The 21,043-nt window shown below is 38.1% G+C and overlaps 2 protein-coding genes and 1 long non-coding RNA gene across 4 annotated transcripts; all 3 read left to right on the top strand.

Annotated features, from left to right (window-relative positions):
- The first annotated feature begins 335 nt into the window (after nt 1-335).
- LOC126772453 (major facilitator superfamily domain-containing protein 6-A) lies at nt 336-10,529 on the top strand. Its single transcript, XM_050492825.1, has 9 exons — nt 336-673; nt 1,717-2,409; nt 2,821-3,013; nt 3,241-3,408; nt 6,703-6,852; nt 7,007-7,120; nt 7,226-7,418; nt 8,323-8,639; nt 8,791-10,529. Exons 1-9 carry the CDS (start codon nt 492-494, stop codon nt 8,878-8,880), a joined length of 2,100 nt encoding a protein of 699 aa, XP_050348782.1. The 5' UTR covers nt 336-491; the 3' UTR covers nt 8,881-10,529.
- Nucleotides 10,530-10,679: 150 nt separating this feature from the next.
- Nucleotides 10,680-11,833, top strand: LOC126772455 (uncharacterized). Its single transcript, XR_007669661.1, has 2 exons — nt 10,680-10,981; nt 11,581-11,833. It is a non-coding gene; the product is annotated as an uncharacterized LOC126772455 (long non-coding RNA).
- A 1,408-nt stretch (nt 11,834-13,241) lies between these two features.
- LOC126772454 (uncharacterized) lies at nt 13,242-16,877 on the top strand. Of its 2 annotated transcripts, none has more exons than XM_050492827.1 (5): nt 13,242-13,512; nt 14,060-14,269; nt 15,830-16,030; nt 16,150-16,338; nt 16,624-16,718. In XM_050492827.1, exons 1-5 carry the CDS (start codon nt 13,453-13,455, stop codon nt 16,627-16,629), a joined length of 666 nt encoding a protein of 221 aa, XP_050348784.1. In that variant the 5' UTR covers nt 13,242-13,452; the 3' UTR covers nt 16,630-16,718. The 2 variants fall into 2 exon arrangements, with proteins under 2 accessions (XP_050348784.1, XP_050348783.1); XM_050492826.1 differs by having other exon boundaries at nt 13,243-13,512; nt 16,150-16,325; nt 16,624-16,877.
- Nucleotides 16,878-21,043: the final 4,166 nt, after the last annotated feature.

Here is a 21,043-nt window from a genome sequence, read left to right on the forward strand (position 1 = left end):
AAGACAAGCCAAAGATATCTTAGTTCTAGCAAATGGAAATACTATAGTAGTACTATAGTACATATGGATGCTTTACAATAATAATAATCGCATTAATATCATAAATACGAAATGTTGTGTGTGAATATTTGTTACTTCTTCACGCTTTATCACTGTTAAAAAATGACATAATTAACATATTTTGGCCTTTATATCCCGTTTAAATGGATTTTTGATTATGACGCGGGTGAAGCGATTATTATGGAATAAATACAATTTAATTTATTATATATTATAAATTTTGAGTATTTATTATATATTATAAATTTAGCAAACCCTGCTGCCTTCGAGACCGTGTAAGGCTTGAAGGCGACAGGGTAAGAGGTAGGTACTAGCGGTAGTTATTTTCAAGTAACTGTTATGAAAATGTCGATCGCAAAGAACGTTTCGAGTGTAGCTGAGGACTCATCGAGTGACGTCATGGGCGGGCGTCAAAGAGGCTGCGCGCGGCGATGACGACGCGCAGGCGCGGCCGTATCGACTCGGGCCGGCAGCGGGTGGTGGCGAGCGAGCAGGCACGGCAGTCGGGCGTCCGCCGCCGCTCGCTCAAAATGGAGGCGCATCAACAGACCGTGCCGCCCGTCGCGCGTCCCCTCGTCAACCCCGATGAGTATGGTGAAGTCGACACCTCCAGGTGCGCTCATCTTCCTTCGCCCAATCAGTTTTATGTTCCCGACAATATATATGTATATATACCTACTCTCCACACTATTATATCATTTTCACGAAACATGACCATTTCTATCGCATCCCAAAACAATATTTTCTCAAGAAAATCTCTCCTATAGCAATATTCCCTCTCTCTCTCTGTAATTAGTAACATCATCACATAACATAGGTTAATGTTTTACTGTTTTAGTCGTGCGTCACAAAATATAAATTTGCCTAAGTTCTGTATAGGTAGGTACCTATATATATATATATATATATATATATATATATATATATATATATATATATATATATATATATCACTTAGATACGAGCCATACCTACCTGCTATGTACTTATCTATAATGTACTTGTTGTTTTACAATGGCGTTCATAAGAAGAAATACTTGGTTATTCCATTTTATCTTAAATTCATAGTTTTGAAACGGAATCACCAAAACAAGAAATCCGTAGCTGTTAGTGTCGTATTGATCTCAGCACTAACGTGTTCGTTGGTGGAATATAGCTGCAGGCATGGCCTTGATAAGAAATTACAATTTACCAAAATCTGCCAATCATTTAATGGCCTAAATGGAAAATAAATTATGTCATATATATTTATATATATGTCAAGGTCGATGACAAGTTTAAAAAATATTGTTGATGAAATAATGCTTTAATGAAATAATTAAAACAGTAAATGACTAATAATGAATACTTACTGTTTATTTATTTTACTCATCGTATCGTATCTTGCACTGCTGAGATCAGATAAGTGACTTTACTAAAAATAAATATGCCGTAAATGTAATACACATATTTAAAAAAATATATATTTTTACCCTTCGTGTTCAAATTATTATTAAATACACACATTATCAAAACGTACTTAATGTTTTACTAACCACGAAATATTTAAAGAAAATGCGTTAAATTTACTAGTGAGCTAGAAGCCGAATCATCATTTATATCGATGCGAACAAATAATACTTTCAACTTTCACGACAAGTTCATTTGCCGTTCCAGGTACCCGGCGCCGAAAGAGGCGACTCACAAGGTTCGCGGCCGCAGCGACGTGCTCGAGTTGATCTGCGGCGCGGGGACAGTCGACCCTGAGCTGTTGACAGTCAAGACGTTCTATTTCTTTTTCTACTCGGCCTTTGGCTCTCTCTTCCCGTTGATGGGTGTATACTTCAAACAGATGGGAATGAATGCAGGACAATGCGGCTTGCTGATCGGCACAAGACCTTTTGTGGAGTTCCTGTCGGCGCCTTTTTGGGGGGGGCTGGCTGACAGGTGGCAGAAGGGAAGGACACTGCTGCTGGCCTCCCTCAGTGCATGGATAGTCTTCACACTACCGCTCAGTTGGGTACAACCGACAGCAGTGTCATGCGTACAGCCAGTCAACGACAGCGTCTACCGGCTGGTGTCACCGCGATACGACGAAGATTGGCCCACGTCAACACGGCACTTCCGCTTGCCATCGGCTGGGCGCGAGGGTTCACCATTGTCGGTTTCTGATGCGGAAAACTATAACCCCGACACTAACTCCAACTGGGTAACGCCCTTGCACTCGTATATTGTATACAGCACCCCGGACATACAGAAAACATTTTTCCTCCTTTTGCTGCTCGTCGTCATCGGAGAATTCTTCAGCGCCCCAGCGATCACTTTAGCTGACTCTGCCGTTATAACTTTACTCGGAGAAGACGCCGATAGGTAAGATCAAATATTTAAACTTATTTTAAATATGTCTATATATGCGTGCAATCGTAATCGCAAACTAAGTAAACGTGACTGACATTTTAACTGGAATAAAACTTTTTTTATAGAATAGGAAGGCGGACGAGCATATGGGCCACCTGATGGTAAGTGGTCACCAACGGCATTGTAAGAAATGTTAAATATCACTTACATTACTAATGTGCCACCAACCTTTGGAACTAAGATGTAATGTCCCTTGTGTCTGTAACTACACTAGTTCACTCACCCTTCAAACCGGAACACAACAATACCAAGTATTACTGTTTTGCGGTAAATTTAAGAATTAATGTTGATTAAAACATGAATCACATTATTGAAACAAATACATATATTATGATGGTCACGACAATATCGCCTTCTGGACAGGTATGGGCACCAGCGGATGTTTGGTTCATTGGGCTGGGGCTTGGCGATGTTCTTTGTTGGCATCGCGTTGGACCATAGTACAGCTTTCAGCACACATCCTTGTGGAGGTCCGCAGCGCTATGAGAAAAATTACACCATCTGCTTCGCTACGTTCTCGGTGCTGATGGGTGCGGCACTCATAACTGCTACCCAGGTTTCCTAACTAATATATACTTTTAACCAACAATTACTACAAACTTACTAAAACATGCTTATAAAATCTTAATTTTTTTTAATAATCTAGAAAAAAACACAAAAAGTTTAGTTTCAATTCAACTCCGGTCTGAATGAAAATTTTCAAAAGGTTTCCAATTAAATATATGAAACTCACTGATAACGATTAAGACATCTTCTGAATTTAAATATAATTACCTGCGCTAGATCAAGTTTAAGTACGAGACGATAAGCGTAGAGACTCCACCGGCTCCCGCACCTTCAGAGCCAACACACGAAGAACGCTTGCAAGAGCAGCTCGCGGAACAGCTCCAACTTCCTGGTCTCGACACAAGCGCTCCACCACTTCGTCAACCTGCTCTGGAACATGCTAAGGTAACACATTTCTCAGTCAATTCAATATTCTGCCAAAACTCATTTTAGCGAATCGGATTAAGTGTATGATAATAAAAATTGTTACTGTTGAGTATTGTTACCTATTTATTTCAAAAGTAACACTTGAACCAATTAGCGAAGTTTTTCCTGTGAAGAAATTTAATGTTAATGTTAATATAAATGTAGTAGTTACATAGTTCATGCTTTAAATGAGATTGGGAATCGAGAAAACTGAAAATGGAAAGTATGTGATTGTTTTGATGAGTTACCTTCATGGAAACTATTTAAAGATTATTTAATATAGAGGTTTCGATTTTTAAATAAATTATTTTTACGTTTCAAATCTGAGTTGAGTCTCGTGCGAGTATTGAAGTAACTTTCAGATCTTTAATAGATCAAGTTTCTCAAGTATTTTTTATCAAAGAGACTGCGGTCCAACTACTAGGGCTGAGAAAGATAATAAACAAAAGTTATTCCGCAAGACTAGATAAAGTCGAAAGACATCAACAAGTTCATGTCAAAACAAATACTCTATCAGACCCTTGTTTAATGATAGAAGTCGAGGCTCATGTTTTTTAAAAATTATTAATAGCACTACTTCTTGAAACCAATCGCTATTCATATGTGTTCAAATTTACCTAAACCTAAACCTGTTTAAATTAAAAGATGAATCTTTTAACAAATCTGAAGAAATTGGTAGCCTGGAGGTGGTATCTATGGTAAAATTTTAACACAGGGCTTAAACAAAGGACCGTCGGGATTTCTTGTAGCTCAAACTACTGTTAGGAATATGCCAAAACTATAAAAAGTACTAAAATTAGTCTATGATCTCATCTCGTTACTTCGTGCCACTTTGTACACTTGTTGCCGCGTGTGAGCAGGTCTATGTCAGTTAACTCAGTGACAATTAAAACATTAATAGTATACATATAGGTGTATAAACAAAGACAGAGACCAATAATGACAATAATACAAACACTAGCTTAAGTTGGATTTTGTTGGGATAACTTACAGGAAAAACTGAAAAAAAATTAATACTAGCTCTGCCCGCGGTTTCACCCGCGTATAACTTAATACAATTCCTAAGATCAGACTATAATATTTCAGTATATAAACATTTTTAGTTTTATTTTCGTAGGATATTAGTATTTATTCAAGAAAATAAATACGTATGCATGTATGAGTACTTTCAAACAACCTACTCAACTACCCGTTGTAATAATATGTCAAAACTAGAAAAAGCAATAAAAACTGTCTGTCTATTTTCGGTCTTATCTCGATATCTTTCATAAGGATTAATATTTTATAAAAACGAATTTGATAATATTGCATTATTATAGAACAAAGTTGATTACCATACAAAAAGTTACAGTCAACCTGGAAGATAGACATATATATACGCATGGGCGAGTTAACCGACGTACAACAGTATAAGCTGAACCCCTATTTAATATGATTGATCGTATAGATCTGAGTTCAACTTACATTGGAAGTACTAAATCTCTGAAACTGTCCATTTTTTAACTTTGGTTTGTTATAAATAAACTTTCAATCATCATCATTTTACAGACTATCATTTACAGGTAGCTAATGTTTCAACCAATTGACCTGAACAGTTATTTTATAGCAATTTTATCGAATAAATGTTCAACGTGATTCTAAATTTTAAATGAATTTAGCCATAATACATTGGTGAAAATCACACTCAAATCCGTTAAACCGTTTCTAAGATTAGCTTGTACAAACGCACAGACAAACAGATAAACAGACAAAAATTCTAACAATCATTGATTTGGGTTCTATTGCGTTGATAAAGACGATATCATAGCGGTAATAGGCTTACTCATACATATGCCATGTTTGTACAACAGCGACCAGTTACAGATTTATTATATGTATCGATAGTAATAATTTAATTTGAGTTTAATGTTTAACAATTTAATATTTTAAGTAAAGTTAATAAGCAACGGTTACACAGTTTTATTGTAATTAGCTGTTATTACAAACAAAATAAAAAACAAATGCCTATCTATGTAATTTAAATAAAAACGAAATAATTTGTTGTAAATGTAACTAACCACAAAAAAACCTTCCAACGCCTACCTATTACAATAAATACAGGTAAAGTGCGTCTTTAACAAATTGCTATGGCCTTGAATATCGCAAAACAGACACAACCATCAACGACGTCTGCCATCACGCAGCACGCACCGCGCGGCGCGCGCTCACATTGTCATCGTCGTATTTTTGAAATATTTGTCCAAATGACATAGTGTAAAAGAAAAAGTTTATCTACTTTAAATATCAGAAGTGATAAAAGTATTTGTTCGATAAGAATCAATTTGTTAATACAAACTATGCAGTTTGGAAATAAATATCAAATTTTATTGTATTTTCGATTCACTATTTTAGCGATAATGGCTTACACATAAAAGATAGATATATCATATATCCGGATTTTTTTGTAGAGCTATTTAAGAGATACATTTCCACCATACATTATATTCGCATAATTCTTACGGTTTTTGCAGCGCACGCTAGAATGGCTCGCAGATAGGAGAATTTTTTCTCGACTTACGTGACACTTATTATTTTGTTTTTGCCAATTTAATCAATAGCTGTATAAATTACACCCCATACGCTATTCTGATGTACTACCTGAGCTATATTATTCATTAAAATTCATTCAGTAGTTTTTGGCCGAGATGGCCTAGTGGTTGGAACGCGTGAATCTTAACCGATGATCGTGGGTTCAAACCCGTCAGGGTTTAATTAGTAATTATAATTCATCTCGTGCTTGACGGTGAAGGAAAACATCGTGAGGAAACCTGCATGCGTCTAATTTCATTGAAATTATGTCACATGTGTATTCTACCAACCCGCATTGGAGCAGCGTGGTGGAATAAGCTCTAAACCTTCTCCCCAAAAAGGGAGAGGAGGCCTTAGCCCAGCAGTGGGACATTAACAGGCTGTTACTGTCACAGTAGTTTTGCGCGAAAGAGTAACAAACATCCATAAAAACTTTCGCGTTTATAATATATAGAAGATAGACGTACGTTGTGCGTTTTTCTAATATTTTTGTCTGTCAAATTGAGTCTGATAAAAATAACAATCGAACGCGTGCTCTTATCTTCGCTGTACAGATCAACCGGAACTTACGGAAGTGGTTTTTTGGATCGTGAGTGTACACATCTGTATATAAAAATATAGCCTTGGTTTTATTATATATATAAACTGAGTTTTTACGTAAATAAACTATGTTATTATATGTGTATCGCTTTTTGGTATCGACAGGTGTTCGCGCAGACCACGCGCGAGATGCCAGAGTGGGTGACGGTTTTGAAGCAGTTCCAGAATGTGAAAGCCGCTTCCTTTCTTCTCGTCGCCTGGTTCATGGGTTTCGGAATAGGCCTCATCTTTACATTTCTTTTCTGGCATTTACAGGTATGAATAAATACTAGTAATGTAGTTTAGCCTCTGAAATTTATTGCGTTTTTATATTCTACAAATTTACATGTATGTTTATTAATATACAAAAGAATTTAAAAAAACTTAATTCTCAGTCAAATAACAGCTTACTCGCATGTATTTTCTGCAGGACATTGGCGGCTCTCCCACGCTCTTCGGCGTCGCCTCCGTCATCAACCACATCTCTGAAATCTTTGCTTATTTCTTTAGCTTCAAACTCATTACGCAAATGGGACATGTTAAAGTAATTATATTATAAATTTATAATAATTTTTTTTTGTTTTAATCGTAATTATGATTGACTTCGAAACTTTTTCTAATTTGTCTAATTCTTCAAATGAACGTTTAGGTACTATGTTTGGGTCTGGCCGGCAACGTGGTCCGATTTCTATACATCTCGTGGCTCACGCTACCCTGGTGGGTTCTGCCCTTCGAGTTTGTGCAGGGGGTGACGCACGCCGCCGTCTGGGCCGCATGCTGCTCCTATATCGCTCATGGTGCCCCGCCGAACCTGCGCTCCTCTGCCCAAGGCGTATTGCAAGGTTGTGTAGTTATAGTTAACAAAGACATAAACACGAATACAAACTGTGATTAAAAACCTGATCCAATTTAAAAATTTGAAATATGAAGTCAATTACCGCATAAGTCGGACTTAATATCTACTTCCGAATGCGATTATTTCAAACTATTTACTTGTATTTTTACATTTTAGCATAATGGAAAATATTAATTAAAATTATAATATTTACAAGCCAAATAAATCGTTGCCTTTCTCTACCTCTGGCTCGATCATGGATAACTCGACCACAGATGAGATGGGATGTGGAACACGTCAAAACAACCCAAATGAGCCGAAACTCTAGAGGATTTCTGTTAGCCATTGAATATTTAAATCAAAATCCAAACATACTTTATTCGAGTAGGCTCTAATAAGTACACGTTAAAGGGTTAAATTAAAGCTAAGGGTGTATATGTCGCAAGTATATTGTCAAAGCCGTGATATTATAATTAAGCTTTAGATTGTCAATCGACTTCTTTTCTTACAATTTTAACGGCCTAGTTTTAGTGACTTTGTATTGATATTACATTGGCTTTGACTATATACCTGCGACATATACATTAATATACGTGACATTGTTGTGAACATATTGTCCCGCAACTATAGTTATGGATGGTTGATACCCCCCCCCCCTTAAACGCGCAATGGTATTGATGTGTTAACAAAAGTCACTCTTACGAATCTATAGATGGAAATTCACTTTATTCTACTTAACGCAAAGTTAAAATCAACGGGAAAATCAGAAGTATATAGTTAAAAAATAACAGTGTCCGTAGGAAAGGGTTAAAATCATTTTCTATGTTTGCTTACATATGACTTCAAAAGTGAAGCTGATAAAAGCGTGTTAAACATAAACGAACATACTGAGTAACCTTCCGCTCGCACAGGACTTCACCACGGACTCGGCCGCGGCTGCGGAGCGGTCCTGGGCGGAATCGCGGTGGCGAAGTGGGGCACGACCCGCACGTTCGCGGGTTACGGCATTCTATGTGGCGTCGCCCTCGCCGCTTTCGCCTTTGTGAACTTCCGAGGCGGCGATGCCGAGGCGCCGGTGGCGGGCGCCGCTATCGACGAGGAGGCGCGGGCGGTGGCCGAGGCGGGAGTGCTGGCGCCCCACGGCGTGCCCTCCAACCCGCTGCCGCGCGCGCTGTCCTCCACGCGCCTCGCAGACCTCGCACATCACGACAACTACGGCGCAACGCAGGTGCGATTATGACATCATTAAAAACGTTAATCTTGCTATAACTGACACAAAACGAGATGACATTGAAGTCGCATCCGCCGGATCGATGTATGCAATGTTCTAAGTTGCGTGATGATGTCTTTGTTTTCACGGCACATCGATTGTATTGCAGAGCTACAGTGGCGCAGACAGCCTGAGCGTGCCAGGCGCTGCTCCCGCGCGCCCCGCAAACCCTTTTCTATCGGAGCCCGCCTACAGATAGACACCTGGCTCCGACGCCCTCCTATCGACACCTTCAGGATCTATACAACAGTATTACTTTTCGCTACACATGTTATCTTAGCGACCACAGACGACTACTCCTGAGCATATTCTGCCCGATACATTCGTATGGCTCGGTGGGAAGTGCCCGTTGCCTTGATGACTTTTACAATAAAAGACAGAAATTAAGTAAAAAATGCACTCGATGCGACGTTATTCTATCCTCCTGACGTACCTCCATACATCGCGTTTGTAAGACCTTTCAACTATAAAAGGAAGTGACTTCTGCAATTTACAATTCGGAACTTCTATTAAAGCAAGAATATAAATTCGCTTGTTCTTTACATAGAACCGAAAGTAGATATTAAAAGTATATAAGTATGCACATTTAGAAAATTAAGTTGTTAAAATAAAATTAATTTATTTCATTATTGACGCGCATTTCTCAATCGCCTTGTAATACCAGAATATTTGAAATGTAGAGAACGTCGACCAAACTAAATTTCAGACGAATAATGCTAAGTACAATATGTTGCTTAGGTATATATATAAGACAAACAAATTTAGTCAAGAAATTCAAACACACGTTTTATTTGACCGTGACCTTACTATTGGCATTAGTTTCTTACAACACTTACTCGAACCTTTTAAGGGCTCTTGGCGTGGCTTCAGCGTACAACGAAATATGTAGCAAACGTGTCCTGCAATGTAAATTCCGAGATTCCAGACGAAGACCTTATTAGCCACGCTGTAACACAACATCAGCTTCCCCCATGAGCGACAAGGCTAAACGTTGCGTCAATTCATGCTCCATGTAGTAGATGTAAGATTTCGTGTTAGATTATAATAACAATAACAATCTATATCTCGATGTGATGTCTGTATTCTCTTACCGTATTAGAAATTAAACTTTATTTATAAAGTGGTTAATAACGATAATAGCTCATCTTAATAATACCACATGCTTCTTAGTACGACATTCGTTATACAATGTTCATGCAAACTGCGAAGTCCTTCGGCGCGTCACGCTCACGACTCATGCGTGGCTCGACATGATCTTCTACCTAATAGCTCAAACTCGCTGTTGTAACGTATCGTGCGTGCTGTCGTTGTGTGTTGTATCGTAAACTAGCATATATATTTAAGATTATTATAAAGAATACTCTATAATATGTTATAATATCAATTATTATACCTGCTGTTAACAAAAAAGGGATTTCTATTTAATAGCTATATTGTAGCCTGATCCTCTTCATTATTGCAAGCAATACATCGCCAATCGCAATATAAGAAGAGAGAGCTGATTTGTGTTGTTGTGTAAATGTACAAGTTTTTGAATCACGAGTTCATATCATGGTGTGATGAGTTAGATGTATGCGTACGGTAGTAGCGACAGCGCTGCGCCGTTTCCTCTATATTTTTGTTGGTAATGTAGACATTTAAAACGATAGACATATGACTATATGTATACATTTGTTGTAAAATTACTCTTAGCGATGTGAGCGCGGCACAGTTATATATTTTTGCACTGCGCGAGGCTCCGCGACGCGGTCGCCGCTCGCTCTCGCTGCCGCGGGAAGCGGCGCTGCGTTGCGCGCCCTGCGACGACCTTCAATTTCAAATATATCATAATAAATGTTGAAATATTCATTTTGTATTTTATTTATTGACGCTTTATTTATACTTTTCTATTTATGAATAGTCCTGCTTTATTTAACCTATCCTAGCGCAAATATTCTACACATTGTATTCCGTTTTACCAGTATTTACAACACAATTCAGCTTTTGCAGTAAGTCGTCGATATAGATGATAAAGAAACGTAGTAATGTTATTATGCTCCAAGTGTCGTAGACTAAGAAATAAAAGACAATACGAATTTGTAGAATACCTTATATCTTGACACGTGTGGATAAACGTATTCTGCTATAAGTTATGTTGTTATAAAGCAGAGTAACGCTGAGAATAACGGCAGACAATTTGAGCAAACACCAGAGCACGACGTCGTTGAATACGAACAGCCGACGTCTAGGGGACGTCTAGTTATCGAGACGTCGACCCTCATCCACGGACATCTGTGGATTTGCGCGAAAACTACTAATAGGTACGATTGATTTATAAATTATTTTAGTTTATATATTCATGATGAGCACACAGTAGGACGCCCTGTGGCAAGGTGGACCTACGCTTTAAAAAAGTTGGCAGGTACGGGATGGATGCGGATTGCCCAAGATCGGGATAGTTGGCGTTCTATGGGCTTTCGTTCAGCAGTGGACGGCAAAAAAAAAAGATTTTAAAAATCATGATTTTTTAAGGGCGGTAAAAAAGCAGCCCGCAAATCTCCCACTATTGTAAAAAAAAATCTTCTTTGTTTTGTTGGCGGTGTTGTGTAATTATTATTAAATAAAAAATAATATAATAAATGACAAAGCCGATTTTTGCCCACAGACTTAAAATAATTTAATTAAAATAAATTAAACATTATAAACAATAATACAAACAGAAGGGATTTCCACAAGACGAAGTTACAAATCGTCAATGAGGCTTGAAGTGCGCGAATACAGAGAATGTTCATATACCCCTCTTATCATCATCATATATTATAGCACAAATGAATAGAAATATGCCATAAGTCACTAGTTCTAAGCCGAAACAGAACAATCTTGCAGGAGACCCCCGTAACCCGTTTCCCTCTATTCGCAGAAAAAAGCACAAACTGGCAACGTTGAATTAAAAAACGGTTTTGTAGATACATCAAAAGAAAAAGAGAATCCTTTAGAATGATAGGAATTATCAATATGTCGAGCGACTTATACGAGTACCTCCTTATCTATCGTGTCGCGTCGTCGTTAATGAGTACCTAATACAAGACCTATTCTTTTTGTATATATATAACTTTATTTAGTGTATGTTACGTTGGTTATCGAATAAATAAAATAAATGCAGTAAATCTCAAGTCTGAAGTTTTTTTTCCGAAACCGAGTTTAGAATTAAGTCTTCAGATTCTATTTAGAATAATAAAAGCTCTGATTGGAAGTAAACTAATTATGATGTCTTTTTTTTATAGAATAGGAAGGCGGACGAGCATATGGGCCACCTGATAGTAAATGATCACCAAACGCCCTTAGACATTGGCATTGTAAGAAATGTCAACCATCGCTTACATAGCCAATGCGCCACCAACCTTGGGAACAAGATTTGATGTCCCTTGTGCCTGTAATTACACTGGCTCACTCACCCTTCAAACCGGAACACTACAATATCAAGTATTGTTGTTTTGCGGTAGAATATCTGATGAGTGGGTGGTACCTACCCAGACGACCTTGCACAAAGCCCTACCACCAGTAAAGCTGTCGCTGTAAAGCTGTCGCTGCAGCTATAAAATTAAAATAAAAACACTCCACTATTATGACGTTTAGCGAGTGAAAAGTGAACATGACAATCGTAAAATGTCCACCTCTCGATTAAACCTTAGTGCCTGATAAACGTTTTTTTAATTACTTTAACTTTTGCCCGACTTGGGACTGGACCTGCGCTGAACCGTTTCGATCTATAAAATGATCGGATTGCGGAGATTGAACTATGAACTGTAAACAACACAATTATTATGTTTACGCAAGACCGTTATCATGGCGAGCTCAGAACTTGAGCTCTGTTTAGTTATGAGCAAAGCAAAGTTATGTAAACACGAATCGTCTCGGCTTTAATCAGCTTGCTAGTCACAAATACAAGCACACAGTAGCTCCATTACAGATATGTATGTATTATTAGTGCGTCTCATAATGAAAAAAGATCCAATGAATATTATAGAAGATCATTTAATAATATCTCTACGTTTTCCTATCGGCAGAGGTACCGTCAGCATCACACTTATCGTCAGCTAATGAGACGTGTAACCTTTGAGAGTCGTAACAGGCTGGACCGAAATCGTGTTTCAAAACTATTGTTTTTAAAAAGTTAAAACATCGAAGGTCTGAAAATATTAAACGTTTCTTATTTAATTGTTATATTTTGGATCGGTCTTCTGAAAATCGGATCGATGAAATGCGATCCGACCCGTCCACACATCAAGTCGACACAATACGAACCATTTCGATCTTTAAAATTGGATCAAATACAAATATCACACATATCCCACACATACCCTGTGTCCGAGTATAATGCATTAAAATGTTAAATTTATTAAAATACCTCGTGTATTTTAATAAAATGATTTCCACGAAACGTGAATTAGTCATTGCGAGTAAATTTGATATAGGACCGAAGCTCCTATCTCGGCGATAAACACCGATAGGCGCAGCTGATTTTATTTTTACGTTCACTGATAACTGTGATAACGACCTCACTCTTTTGTATTTACCATAAATACTTTAACCGAAGCAGAGTTTCGAGCGAGTGACGCGAGAGTGATTTATATATTAAGCGTAGACCAACGATTCGCTTTTATATTTCATTAAACAATATCTCGGCGGGTGTCGTGTTGTGTATGGAGGAGCTCTTGATCATGTGCCTGTAGCGCTCCAGCTTCTTGTGTGGTGCTGTGCTGTGGCGTGGTGTTGTACTGTCGTGTGCAACATGGGGTGTGTCGCGCGCGCCGTGCCCACTGCGTTTTTACACATCAATCTGTTATTGATGGTGCGTTACACATTAATGTATGTGTGTGTGTGTGTTTATCTTTAGGTCTGCACATATATAAACCTACCGAACTTCCTAATTGTTTAATCACAGAAACCTAAGCCTTTCTTAACCCAGTAAAAGTCACACGTTTATATTAAAAATAACTGTCCAAGTCTTGTTCGAATCACAATATATTATTTTAAACGTATTCTTCTCAAAAGATAAGTAATTACGCTTTGTTCATGTCTGACCTAACTCACAGTTTAGGTCGTTACATTTATCAATATGTTTGTTTATACGTTGTATGTGATTCTGCACAACGTCTTGGTAAGCCAATTGAGTCACATGGTCTAATACTGAGTAACGTCCGTAACAAGTGACGTTTGAGAATATTGTCTGTTACTAGATTGCTATTAGTAAGCACTTTTCTCGAGTGAAACATAATGTTATAAAACAGCAATTATTACAAACATTTATTCCTATTTGAAACAAAGACAATTGTATATAACTAAAAACATATGATTATATATCACACTGTGTACACACCCCCCCTACTACTCCACAGTTGTTCGCGGGCGCGATTCTATCAGCGGCAGCGCGCCTTAAGTGGGATCCGAGCGCTTACATCGCGGCGCGGGAACTGTTCACGTTGGAATACCGCACGGCTGCGGTCATGCTGCCTGGCACAGGGTTTAGCATTATGCTGTTGGCGCATCTCGCGCTCACCGCATTGCGTTGCCGCCGACTAAGCCTGAGACGCGTACTTCTCATATTGGTCTCTATACAATATATTAAAGAGCTTATTATATATGAATATAATAAATCGATACATGTAATAAATCTATAACTGATCACTTTTTGTACAAACATGGAAGATGTATGAGTAAACCTATTACCGGTATGATATCGTCTTTATCAACGCAATAGAACCCAAAACAATGATTGTTAGAATTTTTGTCTGTTTATCTGTGCGTTTGTGCACGCTAATCTTAGAACCGGCTTAACGGATCTTAGTGCGGTTTTCACTAATGTATGTGGCTAACTTCACTTAAAATTTAGTGTTTGTTTTATTTCAATTTCGGCCGAGATGGCCCAGTGGTAAGAATGCGTGAATATTAACCGATGATCGTGGGTTCAAACCCGGGCAAGCACCACCGAATTTTCATGTGCTTAATTTGTTATTATAATTCATCTCGTGCTTGACGGAGAAGGAAAACATCGTGAGGAAACTTGCATGTGTCGAATTTCACTGAAATTCCGCCACATGTGTATTCCACCAACCCACATCGGAGCAGCGTGGTGGAATAAGCTCTAAACCTTCTCCTCAAAAAGGGAGAGGAAGCCTTAGCCCAGTAGTGGGACATTCACAGGCTGTTACTGTTTACTGTACTGTTGCTGTTTATTTCAATCAGTTCATAAATAATAAAATTATGTCAATTAAAAGAATCACGTCATTTTTTCGATAAAATAGCTATAAAATAACTGGTCTTCCAATGTACTTCCAATGTAATGTCGAACTCAGATCCATATGATCAATTATATTAAATATGGTTCAACTTATGCTGGTATATCTCGGTTAAACGCCAATGCGTAGATATGTCTATCTTTTAAGGTTGATTATAACCTTTTTTATGGTAACCAAATTTATTATAAAACAATGCATTATTTGCAAAGTCGTTTTTATAAAACATTAAGTAATTCTTATGAAAAATACCGAGATATAACAGTTTTTATTACTTATTATAGTTTTGACATACATATTATTACAACGGCTAGTTGAGTAAGTTGGTTGAAATGAAAAAAGTTGGAAACCTACATAGGTATTTATTTTCGGTTTTTAAATAACTTTGTCAATTAAAGTTTTTAGGTTTCGTTTCGTTGCCGCATATATATTTTTTTCATGGTTTTGTTAAATTTATTTTTAGTCGGTTAGTTTGACAAGTGAAGTAAAGCCATTTTATAAATAAATACAAATAAAAATTAAAAATAGTACAAATCGTGACCGTCTGGAATGGTAGCAAGAATGCTAGCAGCATTTCCCCTTTGAATCGCAATTCCGATTCTCTGGGCGAAAAATAAACCAGTCAGTCGGCTAGTTGATAAGTAGGTACTTATTAAAAAATCAGATTTACGTTTCAGTTTTAAAAGGACACAATTTCCTGTGAAGGTACTGTTTGCAGTCATAATAAATAAAGCACAGGGAAAGCCATTCCAGTATGTCGGAATAGATTTAGATAGAGTTATACGTGGATGAAACCGCGTGCACAACTAGTATATAAATATATACATTAATTTATTTATTTAATCATGAGCCTCATATTTGTAAAACGTTTAGTACGCGACCACAACGTTCTTGGTGGTCTGGTGCGAGGTGGTTTGGGGATGCTGGGTGACATGGCGCGTGCTGCGCTGGATGCGTGGAAAGCAAGCGGCCGAGCTGCGCCACGCGCTAGAGCTGAGTGACCACCTGCATCCACTACTGCAGCACCTAGCGCACTATCACCCACTGCCCGAAAAGGTCAACCAACTTATGAAGGTAATCTATCCAAGAATTATCGTATCGAACACGAACAATGTTCTTAACTGAACAGAGTGGGTAAAGGCAATTGTCGAAGGTTCTTGTCAAGGAAACTAATAACGAATTAATATTTGCAGGAAGCGGAGGCTGATCTCCCGAGCAACGTGTACGTGTTGGCGTGCGCCAGCGGCATCATGGTCGGGCTGCAGGCCTTGTCCGCCACGCTGGCACTACTGTCTACTCGCTGTGGGCGGCGGCCCCGCGCTCGGACGCCCGACGCTCACAGCACTGTCACTTCTACCACCCCGCTTAGGTCCGCATACGATGTAATAACTACATAATCGTAAATTATAAGATAACATATAAGTTAATACGACGTGATTAAAGCATTACGTACAAATGAATCTCGTTCTCTAAACAGCGAAATATTAAATATATAAAGATAAATTATTTACTCTCATTACCCGTTCCTCTATTATTCCTTTTTAAATAGTATATCACAATACAATTATCGCCGTCTATCGCGAATAACTGAGGCCAAATTAAGGGCCAAATTAAGGTCAAATAAGGTATTCTATATTAATTTCTAGTAAAACTGCAAACTGTTATAGTTGTAGGAGAGGCGACATCGAGAAGACTCCGCTGAGAGCAGTGTACAGGAACGGTCGCCTGGTGATGGTGTGAGACGTCAGCTCGCTCGTGCGACCCCAGTCTGTTACAGTTACAGTGTAGTGTCGTTGAAGAGTTCGCGTCGACCGTTTGCTTCTGTGCTCTCTCTGTTAGCGACAGAATCGATTTTTGAAGACTGAATTTGACTGCGAGCAGTGCAGAAATTATTTTGTATTTCTTATAATTTGTTAAATAAATTTAATTTAATTTTAGCAAATTAAACTTGATTGTTTATTTTTATAAACGAATAACCTTTCTTAAGCATGTACACGAAGCAAGGGTGAAATCACAAAATGTTATTGGTATTTTCATACGATTGTACTATAAACGTAACGCTTATTTTGAACATTTCCTAATAGAATTCATAATCAATAATTTTAGATGGTAACAATAGGTTTATAAATCATCTCCAATTCTATTTTAATGGCACCTACTTCCGATATAACATAGTGTAAAACGTATAGAAGTTTAAAACAAACCAATAAAAAATATCCAATGTCAAACGAAGATATCTCAATACAAATGATATCGCTGTATTTTTAGGAATTATTTTAGAATGAAACAGCAATATAATTTTTATCCTCCTTAAAAGTACAGAATAGTTATTTGTCCGACTTCCATAACCGCAGTATACGCTGAGCTGAGCAAATAAAACCACACAAACCAATAACTGATATTATATTGACAACTGCTCTATTATTATATCGTGGTGTTCTCCACAGTATCGCGTCTATATTACAAAATTATTATTATAACACTTTGAGCTGCAGACACATAACCTGTAGTCGATCTTGAAAAACGATCGTCAAGAGTTATTTTTGTAATCTTAAAGCTGGAGACTTCTATTTTCCTAAAGGCTGACTACGCCGGGGTTAAAATCTAGGTGATGAAGTTTTTGTAGTTGCAATTTTTCTAGAACCTTTTTCTTTCTCGCTGAAAAAACGCGTTTCACGTTTGCCCACGTGAAGTGAGACTATGCGGGACTAGGGCATACTATACTTACTATATCTTAGGGCAGATGACCTAAGATATCTAAATACATACCTTATTGGAAACAAACAGATGTTTGTTTCCAGAATTATATATATATATATATATATACACTGGCCGCCAAAAAAATCGACCCACCCGTATTTTTTTACTTACAAAGTTGTTATCTTAACTATGCGACGACCTAGGTGGATTGTTTTACTTATGGGACATACATTTAACATTTTATTACCCACTTGATATTGATTTGGAGGAGTTGTAAGTGTTATTGAGGATATTTGGAATATTTTTAAAGTATTGATAAGAAAACGTTACTTTGTGCACAAAGTGCATGGTTAGTTTATTTCCAGTTCTTAACGCGGAGTCATCTCGGTTCGATGTTTATTATTGATTAAGTGTATGAAACTTTGTTGAAACAATAATTTTAATAAGTTTAAACATAAAAAATGGATACTACTGAAGCAGAAGCTGCTCAAGTCGTAGCTCTTATTCATGAGGGGTTAAGTCAGCGAAATGTGGCTAGAACACTAAAATTAAGTCGTTCAGCGGTGCGAAGAGTGTACAAACGCTACTTGGAGACTGGGGAGTATCGCCGGAGACCAGGATCTGGCAGGGGGCGTGTCACGAACCCGACCGATGACCGTTTTATTGGTTTGACGTCTTTAAGAAACTGACATCTTTCGGCTGTTGACGTTCAAGGTAGACTCCGAGAAAGTCGTGGAGTATCTGTGAGTGAAAATACTGTAAGAAGAAAACTTCGAGAGCAAAACTTAACCCCTCACAAGCCAGCAATAGGACCAAAACTCACAGCATCCCATCGACAAGCAAGACTACAATTTGCTAGGCAGCACGTCGATTGGACACTGGACCAATGGGAGACAGTATTGTTCAGTGATGAAAGCCGAATGTCTCTAGTAGGCTCTGATGGACGACGTAACGTCATGCGAAGGCCAGGAGAACGCTACTCTCAGTGTTGCATTCGAGAAACAGTCCGATTTGGTGGAGGCTCTACAATGTTTTGGGGAGGTATTTCTTTGACGGGACGCACAGCGCTGGTTTATTTCCGTAATCGTGCTGTTAATGCTGAAACTTACATAACGGACATTCTGGAGCCTCATGTGATGCCTTACGCTGGATATATTGGGAATAATTTCCAACTTATGCACGACAACGCACGACCTTACGTCGCTAGAATTGTTAAAGACTATCTCAGGGAAGTGGAAATTCCAGTTATGCAGTGGCCAGCCAATAGTCCGGACTTAAACCCGATAGAGCACCTCTGGGACCAGCTAAAACGTACGGTTCGAGCACGAAATCCAATTCCAGAAACCCTGAATCAGCTGGAAGCTGCCCTAACTGAAGAATTTCAACGGACCCCACAGGAAGACATTAAAAAGCTAATCAGGTCACTTAATAGGCGTATGCAGGCAGTGATTAGGTCAAGAGGAGGAAACACTCCCTATTAAAGTAAGATTTAGGCACCCAAATTTAAAAACAAACGGCATAATCGTTTTGTACACAAAAAAATAAAATTGCGTAAAATTTTGTGTTTTCGTGTTTTGTCACATATTTACCTAAAAACCTATTTTTTGCGCACTATTTCTGTTTTTGTACAATCCTACAATTGCACTTTTTCATTATCAATCTTAAAAATATAAATATGTGGTAGTTTAAAACCATACGATAGCTTTTTTACAAAAAATGTAGGTGGGTCGATTTTTTTGGAGGCCAGTGTATATACCTGTATATTTCGCTATTATGTAGCCTAATATCTCTTACTCTCTCTCACACAGCATGGTAAGATGCTGATAAGATCAATATACTTCGATTAAAGAGAGCGCAGACTTCTATTAAAAATTATGCTATCTTAGCCTATTCGTCTCCCAACAGCTGAATTACTAGTAAAATACTTAATACTTATGTACTTCGAGCAATTCTTCGAAAGATATCGAGAGGTAGATATGGTTTGCTGGACCATTCCTGGACATCAGCTATAACAAGTCAACAATATAATTTTTTGAGCTCGATTCTATATAACAGAATAAATAAGAAGATAAATATTTACTTAATTAGGTACGACGAAAATTCTTCAGACATGACAGGTTTCTCAAATTGGGATGAGACTTTTAAATGAGAAAGCTTTAAAAGCTGTAGAAGCAACAGAATTCCTTGGTATCACTATAGAGTCTACGCTTCAATGGAGCCCGCGCATTAGTAAATTCGTGAATAGATTCAGCTCTGCGGCTTTCGCGGTAAAAAAATTAGGATATTGACTGATGCAGATACGACTCGCCTAGTGTATTTTAGTTATTTCCACAGTATAATGTCTTATGCCCTTCTACTCTGGGGTATTGCAGCCGATATTAATACGATTTTTGTACTACAGAAGAGGGCTTTTCGTGCTATTTATAACCTGGGCCCAAAAGATTCACTAAGATGTAAATTTAAAGAAAATAAAATAATGACTGTCGCTTCTCTATATATATATTTGATAATGTTATGTAAGTACGCAAAAAAAAACATGAAATTGTGACGTACATACATACTGTTAACAACAAGTATAAACTTACAACTACTATTACCCGACACGGGGTTAGTAAGTCTTTTATGGGACAACGTTTGTTTTTACAACAAATCGCAGAAAACGCGCAAAAATATTCATTTGTGAATTTAAAATTTTAATGAACTTATTATTCTACTGTTGTATAGTACGTGCAATTGTAAGATAAATATAAAAAAAATCCGAGTGAGAAATATTAACATCGTAAAAGCGTCATCAATCTTGGGAATTGACATATAAGGGCCCTTGTGCCTTTAGTTACACTAACTAAGTGTTGCTATTTGTCTATTGAATATGTGAAGAGTGGTTGGTACCCAGACAGGCTCGCAACGAGCCGTACCACAAGTAAATTTGAAGGAACCTACTTGAAGACAGTATAGTTTTGATTATGATTTTGGTAGCAAAATAATAACAGCAGATTGTATAAAAATATCACTTTATTGCTTGGTAGTCTTAAGGCTTAACGAGACGGTGACGTCAGCGCGGGCGCGACGCACTGCTCTCTTATTGTCTAGTCGCAGCGAGAGCTCCGAGAGCCCGACTACGTATTGTCTACCGAACGCACACCGCTAGTGCAGCGGATGATGGTGAACCTATTTGGCACCAGAGATCTCGACGCGTGTCACGACGGACGTGGACGTAGCGAAGAGAGTGGCTACTCCTACGTAGTAAAACTGAACGTTCGTCATCGACGCTACATTACTCGTTTCTCTTACATTATGTATCTACATCGGAATCACAGAAACAATGGAATTGTGCTGAAGCCGAGCCGCTCGCTCCCCCGGCGAGGGGCCCGCAGTCCGCGCCCGCGA

The sequence above is a fragment of the Nymphalis io genome, chromosome 12 (assembly GCF_905147045.1).
Source record: "Nymphalis io chromosome 12, ilAglIoxx1.1, whole genome shotgun sequence".
NCBI classification, from domain to species: Eukaryota; Metazoa; Arthropoda; class Insecta; order Lepidoptera; family Nymphalidae; genus Nymphalis; species Nymphalis io.